This window comes from Delphinus delphis, chromosome 2 (assembly GCF_949987515.2).
Source record: "Delphinus delphis chromosome 2, mDelDel1.2, whole genome shotgun sequence".
Lineage (NCBI taxonomy): Eukaryota > Metazoa > Chordata > Mammalia > Artiodactyla > Delphinidae > Delphinus > Delphinus delphis.
Window position 1 is genome coordinate 131550990 of NC_082684.1, and position 17226 is coordinate 131568215.

General features: G+C 36.0%; 1 protein-coding gene across 1 annotated transcript in view; it reads left to right on the forward strand.

The window, feature by feature from the left end:
• MYO9A (myosin IXA) overlaps nucleotides 1–17226 on the forward strand; it is a 269941-nt gene that overhangs the window by 167670 nt on the left and 85045 nt on the right. Inside the window, exons 20-27 of the mRNA XM_060005673.2 lie at nucleotides 4642–4722; nucleotides 6478–6588; nucleotides 7443–7565; nucleotides 9961–10110; nucleotides 10914–11233; nucleotides 11517–13121; nucleotides 16018–16117; nucleotides 16637–16849. Coding sequence (XP_059861656.1) covers nucleotides 4642–4722; nucleotides 6478–6588; nucleotides 7443–7565; nucleotides 9961–10110; nucleotides 10914–11233; nucleotides 11517–13121; nucleotides 16018–16117; nucleotides 16637–16849 — 2703 coding nt within the window. The remainder of the gene's footprint in view (nucleotides 1–4641; nucleotides 4723–6477; nucleotides 6589–7442; nucleotides 7566–9960; nucleotides 10111–10913; nucleotides 11234–11516; nucleotides 13122–16017; nucleotides 16118–16636; nucleotides 16850–17226) is intronic.

Below are 17226 nucleotides of genomic sequence, written 5' to 3' on the forward strand. Positions count from 1 at the left end.
CCTGCCTGCTGCAACTAAGACCCAGTGCAACCAAATAAATAAATAAATATTGAAAAATGAAAAAGAAACAGATCTAAAAATGACAGAGATTATGGAAATAGCATTTAGATGAGGATCTCAAAATAGCTATTATAAATCATATAAATATGTCCGAAGAAAAACATGAATAATGATGAGAAGAAAATAGAAGATATGAAAAAGACTCAAATGGAACTTTCAAAGATTAAAAATGTAATATTTGAAAATAAAAATAAGCTAGATGGGATTAACACCTATTTGCCGAAGTAGTGAATTAGAAGTTACATTTACTTTAAAATAAAGTGCAGAGAGAAATAACAAAGATGGAAAAAATGAAAAAAAGCATTAGTAACTTGTGGGAAAATATTAGATCATTGAAATCATAGGTGTAATTGGCATCTAAGAAGGAAAGTCAAGAGAGGGGGATACAGAAAAAAATTTGAAGAAATAATGACCAAAATATTTCCTTATTTTTATGAATAATATAAGCTCAAAGATCAAAGAATCTCACCAAATCCCAAGCAGAACAAACCTAAAAACACCAATACACATCACATCAAATTGCTAAAGCCAGTTAAAAAGAGAAAATTTTAAATACAGCCAGAGAAAAAAAGACAACATTTATGTGCCATGAAATGAAGATAAGAATAACAGTAGGTTTCTCATCAGAAACTATGAAAGGCAGAATTCAAGAGTAGTATTTTTAAAAAACTGAAAGGGGGAAAAAAAACCGTCACTCTAAAATTCTGTGCACGTGAGTATTGAAGGTTATATAGAGACTTTTTCAGACAAACAGAAGTTGAGAGAATGCATTGCCAGGAAATCTACATTATAGGAATGTTAAGTTTGGGATAAAAATGATGAGAAAACCATAGATTTTGGATCTATACAAAACACTAAGATTGCCAGAATGATAGAAGTGTAATTAACTATAATAAATACTTTTTCTCTTCTTTTAATTTTTTAGAAAGATAATTGACTATAGAAGAAAAAAATAATAATATATTGTGAGGTAAAAATAAAATGTATGACAAAAGTAGCACAAAAGGGAGGGGCTAAATGTAAGTTTATACTGTTGTGAAGTTTATACTGTTGTAAAGTTACAGCATTACCTGTATACTGTACACTATACAGGTAATGGTGTAGCATTATTTGAAGGCAGACTGTGATATGTTAAAGATGTAAAGTCTTGAGAAATCCTTAAAAAAATAAAAGCTTATCATAGGTAATGAGCTAATAGCAGAACTAAAATGGAATCATAAAATACAGGTGATCCTTGATTGAACTGCAGGGGTCCACTTACACATGGAATATTTTTCAATAGTTACACTACAGTTTTACACGATCAGTGGTTGATTGAATCTGAGGATTCGAACTCCAGGTAGGGTGGAACCAAGTATACCGGGGGCCAACTTTAAAGTTACATGTGGGTTTTCAACAGCACAGAGGGTCAGTACCCCTAACCCCTGTGTTGTTCAAGCGTAAACTGTATACTCAGTTTTAAAAAGACAGGATAAAAGAAAGAGCAGATTAAACAAATAGAAACAAATAACAAGGTGGTAGACCATATGTATATTTTTCTTATTTCAGTGGTTAGGTAAATAGCCACTCTCACCCTACTCTGGATTATTCTCTTTTGAGACTTTGTCTACTGCCAGCAAATGTTAGTATCCTTTTAGCCACCAGACTGTCAAATTAAGTAGCTAAAGTCTTAAGTTATGAGCGAGATGATACAACTTGATCATAAAGCAAAAACTATGCATTGTTTTTGCATAGAGCTGTATATGAAAGGAGGCCACTTCATAGGTACCATGTGTCTGCTCAATTAATGCTTTGAAAGGAGTTTTGTGGCTTTCTCTTAGGATAATAGGTCATGCACATGCTGTTGCTGTTATATCTGCTGAAACATGTGGATAAAACTACTGCCCCTCTCTTGGCCTGACAAGACACGCATGCCTAGCTGCTCAGAGACCCACAGATTGCTGGGAAATATATCCACCACTACATCATTAGTCAGTGTAGTCCTTTGCTTGTAGTGGTGGAAATTCTAAGTGTTTCTCTTCCTTGGCTAAGGGTTTTTCTAACTTTGGGTTTTTTGGCAGAAATCTGAGTTCTCTGTGTAAAAGCCCATCGGTTTGAAGAAAATAATCTACTTCTAGTTCTACCTCTGGAACTAAGAATTAAGTCATTACACAAACTCAACCAAGCTGATTTTTATTCTCGAAATATGTATCTATGTATTCTGTTTTCTACAGTAGATACATATTGGTTTTATAGTGAGAGGAAAAGATGTCTAAAGAGGATTATTTTTTTCAAAGGTGGTTTATTTATAGCAGCAGAAAGTGAACCAGTGGTTGCCTGGGACACTGGGCGGGGGCAGTTTTTCACTGCAGATGGGCAGGAGGGGACCTTTTGAGGGGATGCGTGGAAGATTTCTAAATCTGGATTGTAATGATGGTTGCACAATTGTATAAATTTACTAAAAAAATCATTGATCTATGCACTACAATGGATACATTTTTATAGTATGTAAATTGTAATACAATAAAACTGTTAAACACAAACTCACTACTAAGAGAATGAAAGGGCAAGCTACAGGGTATATGCATATACTTGTAATAAAACTGAAAAAAGACCTTATATGTGGAAAATATGAAAAATCACAAATCAGTTCTTGAAAAGACAACCTAATAGAAATGAGCAAAAGTCTTGAACAAGCAAAACTGTCTTATATCAAAAGATGTTATCCAAAAGGCCAATAAGCCTATCAAATACATCCTCAATATTATTTATTATTCATCAGGGAAATGAAAATTAAAACTGCCTGTAAGGCAATAACACTACACACTTTCCAGTGTGGCTGAAATAAAAAAGATTGATTATGCAAAGTATTGGCAAGGATGTAGAGCAACCAGAATTTTTATACACTGCTATTTTTATACACTGCTATTGAAATATAAATTGATGCAGGCATTTTGGAAAACAGTTGGAAGACATGTAGAAGATTGTTCATAGCAACTTTATTCCTAACAGCCCAAACTTGAGCAACCAGATATCCATCCTAAACAGATAATTTAACTGTGGTATAGTCATATAATGAATCACTACTATATAGTGCTGAAAATGTACAAGATACAATTGTATGCAACAAATACAAGATAGTACATAGTGTATCTTTCTCTTTATATAAAGTTTAATAGCAGGTAAACTGACTTACCATCTTGGAAGTAAGGATAATGGTTACCCTTGGTTGAGGTGTGGAGGGTGGAGGCAGGTAGCCTATGTACAGTGATCTTGCTAAGTTCAGTGGGATGGAGCACAGAGGGACTTCTAAGGTTCTAATATTTTATTCATTGATTTGGGCTCTGGTTTCAAGAGTGTATTCCCTTTGTGAAAATTCATCATACTGCATATTTATGATTCAAACATTTTATATTTTGTGTATTATATTACAGTAACACACACGAAAAGAACACCTAAAAGTAAGAAAATGTGTATGTTGATGTAATATATATGACAGCAATAACAGGAGTCTGTGTGATTGTAAGGCTTCTAAATTTTACTTGAAATCATAAAATATTGACTCTAAGTATACTGTGCGATTAGGTTAGTATATTGTTATCCGTTGAGCAGACACACACACAAAAAACAATACAAAGAGATGTAGCTGAAAAGCCAATAGATAAATAGAATACTAATAAACAAAATATGTTATCTGACTGTAATTAAACCAGAAATCAATAAAATAAAGATAACAATCCCCAAATATTTGGCAAATTAAAAAGACATCTAAATAAAACATGAGTCAAAGAGGAAGGACAATTTAAAAAATATTTTAAATGGAATGAAAATAAAATATCACAGTTTGTGCAGTGCAGCTAAATCAGTACTCCAAGGTTAATTTATAACATTAAATGCTCTTATTAGAAAAGGAGAAAGGCCTTAAGTCAGTAATCTAAGCTTCTACCCTAAGAAACTAGAAAAAGAAAAACATTAAACCCAAAGCAAGCAGGAGTGAAATGTTAAAGTAGAAATCATCAGTGAGATCGAAAAGAGAAAAATAATAGAGAAAAACCAATGAAATAAAAAAACTGGTTCGTTGAAAATATCAGAAAATTTATAAACCTCCAGTCAGACTAATCTGGAAAAAAGAGGCAAAGCACAAATTATCAGCATCAGGAATGAAAGAGGGAACATCACTACATACTCAAACATTAAAATTGAAGCAGGGGATTACTACCTTCCTTGATACCCTACTGGATGTTTTCCCAAAGTTACTCTGAGACTGCATGAGTTTGAATAAAGTTGTTTCATGAAATGTGAAGAAAGGTAAAAAATTTATTATAGACTTAGATTACTATAAAATATATCTGCAGTATTTACTATTGCCAGTCTGTCAGCTGGTTAAACTGGTTAAATGGTTAAACTGCCATCCTCGTCCTTAACTGGCCTCAGTTTAATCAGTATGGCAGTGTACACAATGTGCTTTTCAGAAACAAACCTATTTCTATGTATACCACTTTTTTTTTGCATATTTTACCAACATTGTTGTTTATATTTATAAACCATTCGTTGCCAGTTTGGAATGAGAGTAAGTGCTAATTATATTGCTTTGTATTGCAGGCCTCATTAAGCAAGCTGATGGAAACACTTGGTCAAGCAGAACCATATTTTGTAAAATGCATTCGCTCTAATGCCGAAAAGGTAAAAATGTCTGTAAATAAGAGCTTCTAGCTCAGCTTACTTCAAACCAAGCTTTAAATTCTAAGAATAAGTGGCGGGGAAGAGCTATCTATAATCTTTGTAAGGAAAACAGTGTTCTATATTTTCTATGAATATCCTTATTTCCTCACTTAGCTGCCTGAAAAGTATTTATATGGACTCAATTTAGCATCTCCTAGAATTTAGCATCTCCTACAGAAGCAAAAATCTCTTGAAATTCCATCATATAAAAGAATTTTATGCAACTTTTGTTACCCGTACCAAGGTTAATCTCTCTTGTTTAGATATAAGGTATCAGTTATTCTTACAGAACTTGCGTGGCATTTTTCATGTTTAGAGATTCTTGTCTCTTCAAAATAGGGAAGATACTCAACATTCTTGATTTCTTCTTGTTTTATATGACAGTTCCCCTTATTAGAGCTTTGCAAAACATATCTGTTAAGTGTGAACAGTTGTCATCTTTATGTCCATCATAGGAAAAAATAGTTCTAGCCCAAACTGCTAAAATGTCATAGGAATTAGTTTCAGCTTTCTTAGTTCTTAATAAGCAGTCTCTAGCTCTGCTAGTTATAAGCTTTGTGATCTTAGATGAGTTACTTAATCTTTCTATGCCTTAAATATTTTCATCTGTGCAACAATATACTGGAATTGTAGGACCAACCTCATAGTGTTTTGTGAATACATATGAGTCAATACCTATAAAGTACTTAGAATGTTCCTGGCCCATACTAAGCACTTAGTAAATGTTAGCCATTCTTTTATAGAGACAAAAGAGGAAACCATTTTATTTACAGTTAAATAGAAGTTTGAGTCCCTGTTATTCTTGCTATGCAAAGCGTTCAATTAATGAAGTATTTAAGGGCACAGAATAAGTACTAAATAAATATTAACTGCTATTATTATTTAACGTAAGTTGCCCACTTGACTTTTTTTTTTTTTTTTTGACAGCTGGTATGCCCCATCTTTCTGCAGGAAAATATTTAGGATTGCCTTAGTGGATCATTGAAAATAGTATTTAGAGAATAGGGAGAAATATCAGAAGCTCCAAATACAGCCTCTTTTGAATGTCTAAAAATATGCCTATGAGATACCTAGGAGTGACAAAGTGTCATGACTGGTGATGATTGAATGCCTCCCTTTAGCCTCTTCCCTATTGATGCTTATACAATGAGAGATCAATTCTCAGGGATTATAGGAATTTTTTGTTTTTCAATGTGTCATACCAGTATCATCAGCAAAAACTAGGGAAGTAAACTTCTTTTAACCTTGTACTAGTCATACAAGAAGAAATATGTCAGCTCTCAAGTTAACCAAGGCAACTGGAAGAGTGTGGGGTAAGTCGTTTCTGAGTGAGATTGTAGATAAAATCTTACTTAATAAAAATATAGACAGTCTTGACTATGTATAAGTAGGTTAATCTTGTTACAAATTTTATAGTGACTAGACTGTGTGGCCTGTGGGCAACTACATTCCTTTTGAGCTTTGAAGGCCCTCTTCTTCTGCAAGTAGAGAAGCCTGGAAGCTTGTGTCTCTTTTTTCCTTTTGGTCAGGCAGTTAGAACTTTTCTGAAGCTACCAGCTGGGGAGGTAAGATTGTCCCATTACCTCTGCTGTATCTTAACCAGACAGCCTCCAGTCAATTCCTAGATATTCAAAACTTAACTACACTTGTAAGACAAACATTAATTTGGAGATCTATTCTCCTGGGTTAATCTTTTTTCCATTTGCTTTGTTTTAGTTGCCGTTAAGGTTCAGTGATGCCTTGGTACTTAGACAGCTTCGGTATACTGGGATGCTGGAGACAGTTCGAATTCGCCAATCAGGATACAGCTGCAAATATTCTTTCCAGGTTATGCTTTTATAGTGATATTTAAATATATTTGTACATTAAGTAAAGTATTCCTATGCCTTGCTTATTTTTTATTTGGGTCTCACTTGTTGTTTATTTCTCCTGATTCTTCCTTTACATTCTGTCTTTTGTATACAGAATTGAAGAGGGATAGAGAATGACAACAATCTCATTAAGCTTGTGTTGTAATAGAATCCACTACTTGGTTATTCTCATTTGATCTGAATGTTTGTTAATATAAGTTTACTCATAACATGGCAGTTCTTCACACTGATTACGCCAGTAATTGAAATACTTCAATCAGAACTATCTAGTTCAAAGGAAAAGATCCCATTTAATTTTTCCTAAAGTCTTCTCAGCAGGATTTTCTTACATAGGAGGCTGCCAGCAAGGCTCACAACTGTTCTCATCAGCTACTGCTGCTATGGATATAGAAATTATTTTGAAGCTTTTCAGCAGCTGAGCAGGTCTTTACTGTTGAGTGAAAGCTTTATTCTCAGTTGTACCCTGAAATAGCTGTCACCTTTGCTTATTTTTCTGCTAAAAAAATCAGATTTTTGTTAAATAACCTTTTCTTTGGTCTTTAGTACAGCTTTCTCAAAGGGAGAATTAGCTTCTGCCCTTCTTTTCTTCTTTCATTCCCCTTTGATAACAGAATATGTAGGAATCACTATCTCCCCCCACCATTTTACTAATTAACCTTTTGAAATATTTTAAATTAACAAGTAAATTCTTGGTTTCACACTGTTTAAAATAATGAGAAAAAGATCAATAAAAGGACAATTAGCTAATTTAGGATTTTGTTTACATATGATTCTTTTGTGATTTTACAACATTTTCTTTTCGCTTTTCAGGATTTTGTGAGCCATTTCCACGTACTTCTTCCCCGAAATATTATTCCATCCAAATTTAACATTCAGGATTTCTTCAGGAAAATAAATCTTAATCCAGATAATTATCAAGTTGGAAAATCCATGGTAAATATAATATATACAGCTTTTGCCAGATTGAGTGCATTTTTGTATATAAGTAATAATGGCAGTCTTTGCCGAGGAGAATGTTTATAAGAAAGATAGTGTACCAGATTTCATAAGGAAATCAGTTAGGCCAAGATTTTTACTTAATAATATAGTCAGTATTAATCAAATAGATTATAGCCAATGCTCTAGTGCTGCCTATAATTTTAACTGCTTAAAAAGCATTTCTTCCTAGGTATTGCACTGTAATTATCAACTCAATTTGTCTAAAGTGACCTTATCCAGATTCCCCTACTGTCTTTAACTAATCAACTAGTCTTTTTCTCTGTCACCTTTCTTCTAGTTTCTTAGGCTAGAAACCATAATCATATTTTGGCTTACCCTTCACTTTAATCATTTTACAAAGTTCTGTTTCTGTTTTTTTCCTTATAAATGTTTCTCACATCTCTCCCTTTTTCTCCATTCTTACTGTTTCCATTTTAGTTCTGTTTTGTAGCTCTCACACATTTCTCTTACAGTAAACAGATCCATCATCTAATGCCAGTCTATTTTTATTCCATTTAACTCACTCTACCCATAGTATCAAAATCATCATCTTAATATACTTTATGTCAGCCTCCTGCTCAATAATAATCCCCTTATAATTTCCTCATTAAATCTAAACATCTTTCTCTTTTTCAAGAATCTCCATGTTGTGACTTCACACTGTTTTTTTCTTTTTTTAATAAATTTATTTATTTATTTACTTTTGGCTGCAGTGGGTCTTTGGTGTTGCATGTGGGCTTTCTCTAGTTGCGGCGAGCAGGGGCTACTCTTTGTTGCGGAGCATGGGCTCTAGGTGCGCGGGCTTCAGTAGTTGTGGCATGTGGGCTCAGTAGTTGTGGCTCGCGGGCTCTAGAGCGCAGGCTCAGTAGTTGTGGCACACAGGCTTAGTTGCTCTGTGGCATGTGGGATCTTCCCGGACCAGGGCTTGAACCCATGTCCCCTGCATTGGCAGGCGGATTCTTAACCACTGTACCACCAGGGAAGCCCCACTTCATGCTATTAATTGTTCCATTGTCCCAGTACGTATCTTTATTCTTTTTTTTTTTTTTTTTTTTTGCGGTACGTGGGCCTCTCACTGTTTTGGCCTCTCCCGTTGCGGAGCACAGGCTCCGGATGCGCAGGCTCAGTGGCCATGGCTCACGGGCCCAGCCGCTCCGCGGCATGTGGGATCTTCCCAGACCGGGGCACGAACCTGTGCCCCCTGCATCGGCAGGTGGACTCTCAACCACTGTGCCACCAGGGAAGCCCCTATTCATTTTTTTATAAATTTTTTTTTTTACATTTTTAGAAATTTATTTATTTGGCTGCATTGGGTCTTACTTGCGGCAGGCGGGATCTTCGTTGTGGCACACAGGCTTCTCTCTAGTTGTGGCACATGGGCTCAGTAACTGTGGCACGTGGGCTTAGTTGCACCGTGACATGTGGAATCTTAGTTCCCCGACCAGGGATCCAACCCACATCCCCTGCCTTGGAAGGTGGATTCTTAACCACTGGACCACCAGGGGAGTCCCTGTACCTTTATTCTTATTTCCAACTCCTTGTTTTGCTCAGGTGTAGTCCTCTGTCTCTTGCCCTGAATAGCTTACTGTTTTCCTCTTTGGGTATCTAATATCTATCTGTACTTTCTAAGAATATTTTTTAATTTTTGACAAAAATGGGAAGTGATGGATATGTTAATTAGATTGTGGTAATCATTTCAAAATGTTTATACATACATCAAAACATCACATTGTACACCTTAAATATATACAGTTTTTAATATCTACCTGCTCTTAATGTTGAAGTGTAAATCCTGTTTCCAAAGGGACTATGTCTAAGTTATCTTTGTATCTCCCTAAATTCCTAAAGATTTATAATAGAATGAAGGAGTAAATAAGTAAACTGACGAATAGCTTTGGGCAGCAAGAAGCCTTTGATGCATGCTGGGTTTCAAAAATACTTATCATTATTGGTTTATTCATATTATGATCAAACTTTAAAATCTGTGGTTGTCATCTTTTTTTTCCCCACTCCAACATCCTTGAAAAATATGACATATTAATATTACCAGTACTACATTGGCTCCTAATGGTGAAGTTCCCAAGGGAATAATGTATCACAGTCTCTAGCACTGGGATCTTTGTAGTAATGTTCACCTTTCCAGTTCCCCTTCTGTATTCTAATGCCTCCTTTCCAGTTTGAGAATGACTACTTTGGCTAAGTTGATGGAAATATTTATCAGTACTGCTTGTACCTGTTTGCCACTGTGTCTGTTCTTCTCTAAAAAAGCTTACCATAGGAACGATGATGCATGAAATAAATTTCTCATTTCTTCTTAAGCTGTATGCTTCATCTTTTTTCCTCCTGGTAGGTGTTCCTAAAGGAGCAGGAACGACAACACCTACAAGATCTGCTTCACCAAGAGGTGCTCCGCAGAATCATATTGTTGCAGCGATGGTTCAGGGTCTTGCTGTGTAGGCAGCATTTCCTCCATCTGAGACAGGCATCCGTTATCATCCAGGTAGGAAACAAAAGATTCTTTGCATGAGATTGGCTAGTTTATTTAGCCAGTGTTTTAGTAACTAGAACTGTTTTACTGTGAAACATTTAAGTAAGAATGTAAATTTCTTCAGTGGTGAGAATGTGTCCTACTCATTTGTTAAATGTTCACAGCATCCAACAGATTACCTGGCATATAATAATAGACTTTAATGGTGTTAAATTGAAATTAAATTGAATTTATAGTTATAATGTCTTGCGAGGTATGATTAGGGGCAAAGGAGTTATGTGCCTTAATTTTTGTTGGCAAGTTATTTTTAGTGTTGTGAGTGATATTTGAGAATTATATGTACATTGTTGTTGTTATGTATTCATTTTGGATGAAAGGTATCATATTTTACATTTATCTTTTATTTTCTCCCTCGTTGATTTATATGCTGGCTGTTTTCCACAGGATCTTTACTGTTTGTACAAGAAAATCTTTAATATCTTAATCTTTGCAATGTATACACGATGACGTTAAACCCATTAATATTGGCAAATTGTAGGTGAGAATATAATGTAATTTGTTAAAATTAATTTGTAGGGCATGAAAGCATCAAAAAGTTTTAAATTACTTTAAGTTGTATAATTAACTTCATTGAGGTTATATTATCTAAAATAGTTATTTTAGCCAGGCATATCTGGAAAAGGAAACTTTTTTTACTTTAACCACCCACAATTTAGCTGTTTAGCCACTTAACCTCTAGTTATGACATAAGAAATTTCTGTGAGAATGTGTTATAAGATATGACAACAGTTTTTATTACTTTGTCTTCCCCACAGCGATTCTGGAGGAATTACCTAAATCAGAAGCAAGCCAGAGATGCAGCTGTGCAGCAGGATGCTTTAGTTATGGCTAGTGCAGCCACTGTTCTTCAAGCTTCCTGGCGTGCTCACTTACAGAGGCAGCGGTATTTGGAGCTCCGGACTGCAGCCATCGTCATCCAGCAGAAATGGAGGGAGCACTATAGGCGGAGGCACATGGCTGCTATCTGCATACAGGCGAGATGGAAAGGCTACAGGGAAAGTAAGAGGTATCAAGAACAAAGGAACAAAATTATCCTTTTGCAGTCACTATGTAGAGGATTCAGAGCAAGACAAAGGTAATCTTTTTTGCTATAATAATTAACTCCTCACTTGTCAAGTACTTATATGTCTGCTCTAACATTTGCCTAACTTGAGTTAGAATTGGTTATCTCAGTTTGTCTTCTCCACTAGAAATAGAATTGTGAAATGTGCATCCAAGTTAGTTTAAGAAATACTTAATATTATAAAAAGAAAATTTTTGAGACTTTCCACTTTTTAAAATATTCTCAATAAATGTATTGTCTCCAGTGGTAACCAAGAGATATCTCTAGCCTATTTTTTTTTCCTGTTTTGATATAGATTTAAAGCTTTAAAAGAACAAAGACTAAAAAAAACAAAACTAAAACTTGGATTGGCAAATATCAAGCCATATGGAACTCTGGAAGTTCTCGGTTCAGACCCTTCAGAATGGGAGGATTGTTCATTTGACAACAGAGTAAAAGCCATAGAGGAATGTAAATCTGTGATAGAGAGTAATCGAATTAGTCATGAAAGTTCAAAGGACTGCTTGAACGAGTCCCCAAACAAGCGACAGGAGAGAGCCAGAAGTCAAAGTGGTATGGACTTGCAGGCAGATGTGACTGTAAGAGAGAGACCCAAGTCCTTGGAAGATCTCCACCAGAAAAAAGTGGGTCGGGCCAAAAGAGAAAGTCGGAGAATGAGAGAACTAGAGCAAGCTATATTTAGTCTAGAATTGCTGAAAGTCCGTTCTCTTGGCGGTGTGTCTCCTTCAGAAGAACGTAGGTGGTCTACAGAACTGATGCCTGCGGGCCTTCAGTCTTTACAGGGTACACCGGATAGTGAAAGCTCTCAAGGAAGCTTGGAACTTCTGAGCTGTGAGGAAAGCCAAAAGAGCAAACTAGAGCCTGTAATTCTAGATGAAGGAGATGTGCCGTTCCTGTCACCTAAGATATCTAGCAGTCCAAATTCTGATTCACAGGACAATGCCCTCAGTACCTCAAATGAGACTAACTATACATTGATTCAAAAGAGGGCACCTTCTGACTCAGTGCATTTAAAGAATGGGGCTATGAAGGAAAAACTGGTTTGCAGTTCTGAATCTATTACCTGTAAACCACAGCTGAGAGACTCCTTTATTTCAAATAGTCTGCCTACATTTTTTTATATTCCCCAACAAGACCCACTGAAAACAAGTTCTCAGCTAGATACAAGTGTCCAGAGAAACAAACTATTGGAAAGTGAAGAAACACTTCCATCTCTTACTTTGGATATCAACAGGGAAGCCAGAAAGTACCACTTCCCAGGGGAAAATCAAGTTGTTGCTTCGTTGAATACAGCTTCTTCCAATATTGTGCTTAAGAAGTTAGAAAAGCTAAACACTGAGAAGGAAGAACGGCAAAAGCAATTGCAGCAGCAGAATGAAAAAGAGATGATGGAACAGATTCGCCAGCAAACAGATATTTTAGAAAAGGAGCGTAAAGCCTTTAAGACAATTGAAAAGCCAAGAACTGGGGAGACTTTTCTGGTACCATCTTTCCATCAGTCAAAGCAAAGAATAGAGAGGCCATCCTCTCTTCTCATCCTGAATACCCCAAATAAGGACGAACCCAGTGTAGCTGGGACTCCATCAGTAACTGTAAAAGATGCTGCTCTTGCCCCAAAAGACAGTCCCTCTGCTCACTTACCCTTGAAGGACCGACCTGTCACTCTGTTCTTTGAAAGAAAAGGAGGCCCATGCCAATCTAGTGCTGTTAAGGAATTATCCAAGACAGACAAAATGTCCACCCAACTGAATGTAGCCTGTAAACTCTCTAATAATCGCATTTCAAAAAGAGAACAACTTAGGCCAACTCAGCCTTGTAGCTACAAATCTGATGACCCTTTCAGAGATGGAACTACTAGGGCCATTTTCTTCACGCCAAAGGAAAATATGAGTAGTTCCCTGTAAGTGAAGTCTTTATTTATTTTTATGTATAAGTGGGAAACTTTTTGGAAATTTTCATTAGGGTGCCTTGATCTGCCTCAACTATTTGTATGGGTGCTACTCAAATTAGCCATTTTCTGTGTGTAAAAAAATTTCCTAATTGTTGACTCCACCAGCCACCTGAAATTGGATATAATTATACCCTAGGAGTCTTTGACTAAGCACAGAGAGCAGGGTTTTTGGTTCCTCCCCATTAAGTGAGAAAACATTTGTGAAGGGCTGTACAGTGCCTGGAAACTTAGTAGGCAGTCAGCAATTGCTGGTTGCCCTAGAGCTGTTAGGTGTAGCAGTCCAAGCTTGTTAGTATCAGGCTTTAAAGTTAATGTGCTTTGTCACAGCTGTTGGCCTATTTATGGTCTGCATTAAGTTCTTTGTACCTTTTTTTGGGGGTGGGTGGGAATAAAAACCACATAAAATTTACCATCTTAACCATTTTAAAGTGTACAGTTCACTTGTGTTAACTGTATGCACATTGTTGTGCAACAGATCTCTAGAGCTTTTTCATCTTGCAAAACAAACTCAATTACCCATTGAAAGCAGTTCCCCTTTCCCCCTTACCTCCAGCCCCTGGCAACCACCATTTTACTTTCTGTTTCTAAAAATATGACTACTGTATTTATTTTTGTCTGGGCGCCTTGTGAGATCTTAGTTCCCCAACCAGAGATTGAACCTGGGCCCTTGGCAGTGAAAGGGTGGAGTCCTAATCACTGGACCGCCAGGGAATTCCCTGTGACTACTTTAAATACCTCACATAAGTGGAAGTTCTTTACTCTTTTAGGTTGTCTTAAGTAGTGGTAGCTGTGAGAAAGCATTTCTTAAGTGGTACATAAAAACAAATTTGACAAAATTTAAGATATTTATGTTAAGGCTATGTATACAGTGAATTCTTTCTGTTCTTGTGGGAGAATATCACTGTTTAAATGAAAGGAGGGCTATATCTTAGGGCTAAAAAAGTTAAATTTCATGTTAACTCTGAAAATAACCTTTTCTCATCATAACCTAACTTTTAACTCTGTCAGTCTTTAAAATTACAGATTTTATAGAAACTCTTTGTAAATATGGGCAAGAGATCATTGATATTTTATTTTTCCACTGAGAATTTTTATACAGGAGTGTGAAATGCAGTTGGACTACATGACAACTTGAGATTCTAGTGCTGTGCATTAACCTAGAGATTGCCCAAAAGTTCAGACTCTGTGTAGCATATAAGCCCACCAGAGAATGTTAAAAACATATTATTTTCTGTCATTCTGATTAATTTTAGTTATGTGAGGGGTGTGCATGTGTGTATGTACATAGTTGTTACATCCATGAATCTGTTTTGTAGAAGACTTACAGATTTCAAAAACAATCATCCTTGTGAATTATTCCTTTTATCATTTTGCCAAGATAAAGTCTTACAGCTACTTGACCTAGTTTGCTTTACCTTATTAATATCTATGTATCTTCAAAATGGTTATATATTAGATTGTTTGTGTGAAAGTTTAAGTAAAATTCATACTTCACATCTTCTCTTGTTCTGTAAGTAATACTAGAAACATTAGCATTTTATAGAATCATAAATGTTAGTGTTTCTAAGTTATAATATCTAGTCCAGTTCCCACATATTATAGATGAGGTCACTGGTGCCCGTGGAGGTGAAAGGACTTGTATAAGGTCACATATTTAGAGAAACAGCTGAGACCAGAATTTGAGTTTCCTGTTTAGAAATGAGCATTGGATGTCATGATTAGGAAGTAACATTAGATTAGTGTCCTTTCTATGCCATAGTGGTGATAAGTACATCTTAGTCTTCAGCTGGTTAGTAAGGGAGAACAAAAAAGAAATCATGGAGAAACTTAGAGAAAATGCTGTGAGTTTAAAAGTTAGTTAGGGTGGTCAGGTGCTATCAAAGGTCCTATTAATTGTTTCTCTTTTGGAGAAAAAAATCGAAGGTAAATGGCTCAACTGTGGCAAGAGAGATTTTTAATAACCAAAAGGGTTATTCAGGACAACCTAGGATTGCTGGACTTGATTGTACACTGGTCAGAGGGAGATCTCTGAGAAGCTTTTAGCTATCAGAAAGATTGACATCTAATTAGCTTTGTTTAGGGATTATTGCATAGGGCAAAGGACAAGATAACCTAGGCCTTCATTTATAAAATTAAGTGGAAGATTTTGAATGCAAGGGCAATTACTCTGCCAAATGGTATTTTAAGTTAGTGTCTACTTTAAACCCAGCAGTATGCTAGAAGGTAAGATATGATTTTCAGTGAGTTTACAGTCCTGTTATTGATAAATTTTAAGACTCATGGTTCTGAGTTAATATAGATAATTGGGGCCATAAAAGTACAGGTTCTGTTCAGATTTTCATCAGACACAGACATTCATTTCTACAGAGAATTTAATGAAAAAGCAGTCATATCATGTGGTTATTCAAGCAGAATTAAATTTTCACAGACTAACACTGTATCATCTTTATGGTTTGGGACATACTTCTTTTAGCTTGATAACAATTTCTTATTCTGCCAGTGTTGATTTTATTCTAAAAATTTTAAACTAAGACCACAGATGAAAGCTACAGACATTTCAGAATGAAAATTTGCTTATCAATAGGACCATCTCAGTATAAAACAAAGTAATGAGGTACTCATCACTGGGTGGCTACTTATCAGGTATTTTATAATGATTAGAGTAAAGGCCCCTTCTTCTGAGACTGATTCTAAAGATTTGGGGATTTGGTATTTTCCCTTTCTCATTATCAAATCCATTTCTTTGACCTGACTTGTTAGACTATATTTCATGCTGTACTTTTAAGACTGCTGCCATGAGATATCTGCTAGGAACTGAAATGTAATCCTGTTGTTTTATCCTAAGTGTCACCAAGGAAGCCTTAAACAGTGGAAATCCTCAACTCCATAAACAAGATGAACCAGCTTGGAAACCTGTGAAGTTAACTGGGCCGGGCCAAAGAGAGGTAAGTATTGACTTTTGTTTTATTTATCTTCTATGCAAAAAAAGGTGCACGCTGTTTTGGAAATTATTATTCTTGTAGGTAGAGCACCTCATCTACTCATTTACTCCCAAGTGTTTATAGAGAAAGGAGCCATGAGTTAAGTCTGTTACACTTAGAGAGGAGTACTTCAGGCAGGGAAGGGTGCCTAAAAATCCAGATTATATTTACAAAGAAGAAGTTGCTGAGGAAAAGAAGGCAATTTATGCAAGTGACTTTGGTGACTCATTATGGCAGTGAAAGATGACTTCCTTGGCTATGGAGAAGAACAGTATAGATTTAGCTTCCATTCTTATTCTTTGTCCAGAGTAATGAATATGGATTGCTTTTGGTTATCGCTGTCACTTCTAGTGGAAAGGGCACAGGGGTGGAGGGGATGTTTCAAGAAATTCATGAGCTCTCTGATGTCTTTCATTGGCATCGTCTCCCAAAAACCAAAACAAAACATTTTTGTGTTATTTGTTTTATCATTTGGTCAAGCAGGTTGCCAGACCGGCCCATAAAAAGAAAGCTCGAATGGCGCGGACGCGCTCCGATTTCTTGACTAGAGGTACTTTTGCCGATGGGGAGGGGGATACAGAGGAAGATGATTACGATGACATTATTGAGCCCCTTCTCTCCCTTGACCAAGCTTCTCACTCTGAGCTAGGGCCTGCACCCGGCCTGGGTCAGGCCTCTCACAGTGACTCCGAAATGGTAATTTTACAGCAATATAAGAAAAATAGGCAACAAGCAAATCTGATGGGAATAGTCTTTGCTAATCTAAAGCTAACCTTCACAGCTTCTTCTCCGTATAACGGTTTGTACATGGGAAACCTCAGTGAATAAAGCAACTAAAGCTAAACCTTAATTTACAAGGACTTGGATAAAGGGCACTTTAACAGTATATGTCAAATCATAAATTAGGCAAAAAATATTAAAGTTATTTAACTTAGCACTAATGTAGGAGTTTTCTGTGTTATATCTTAAAAGGTCTAGAGCAGGGAGGCTCAAAATTTTTTTTTGTAAAGGGCCAGATAGTAAATGTTTTAGACTTTATGGGTTATACAGTCTCTGTTGCAACTGCTTAACTC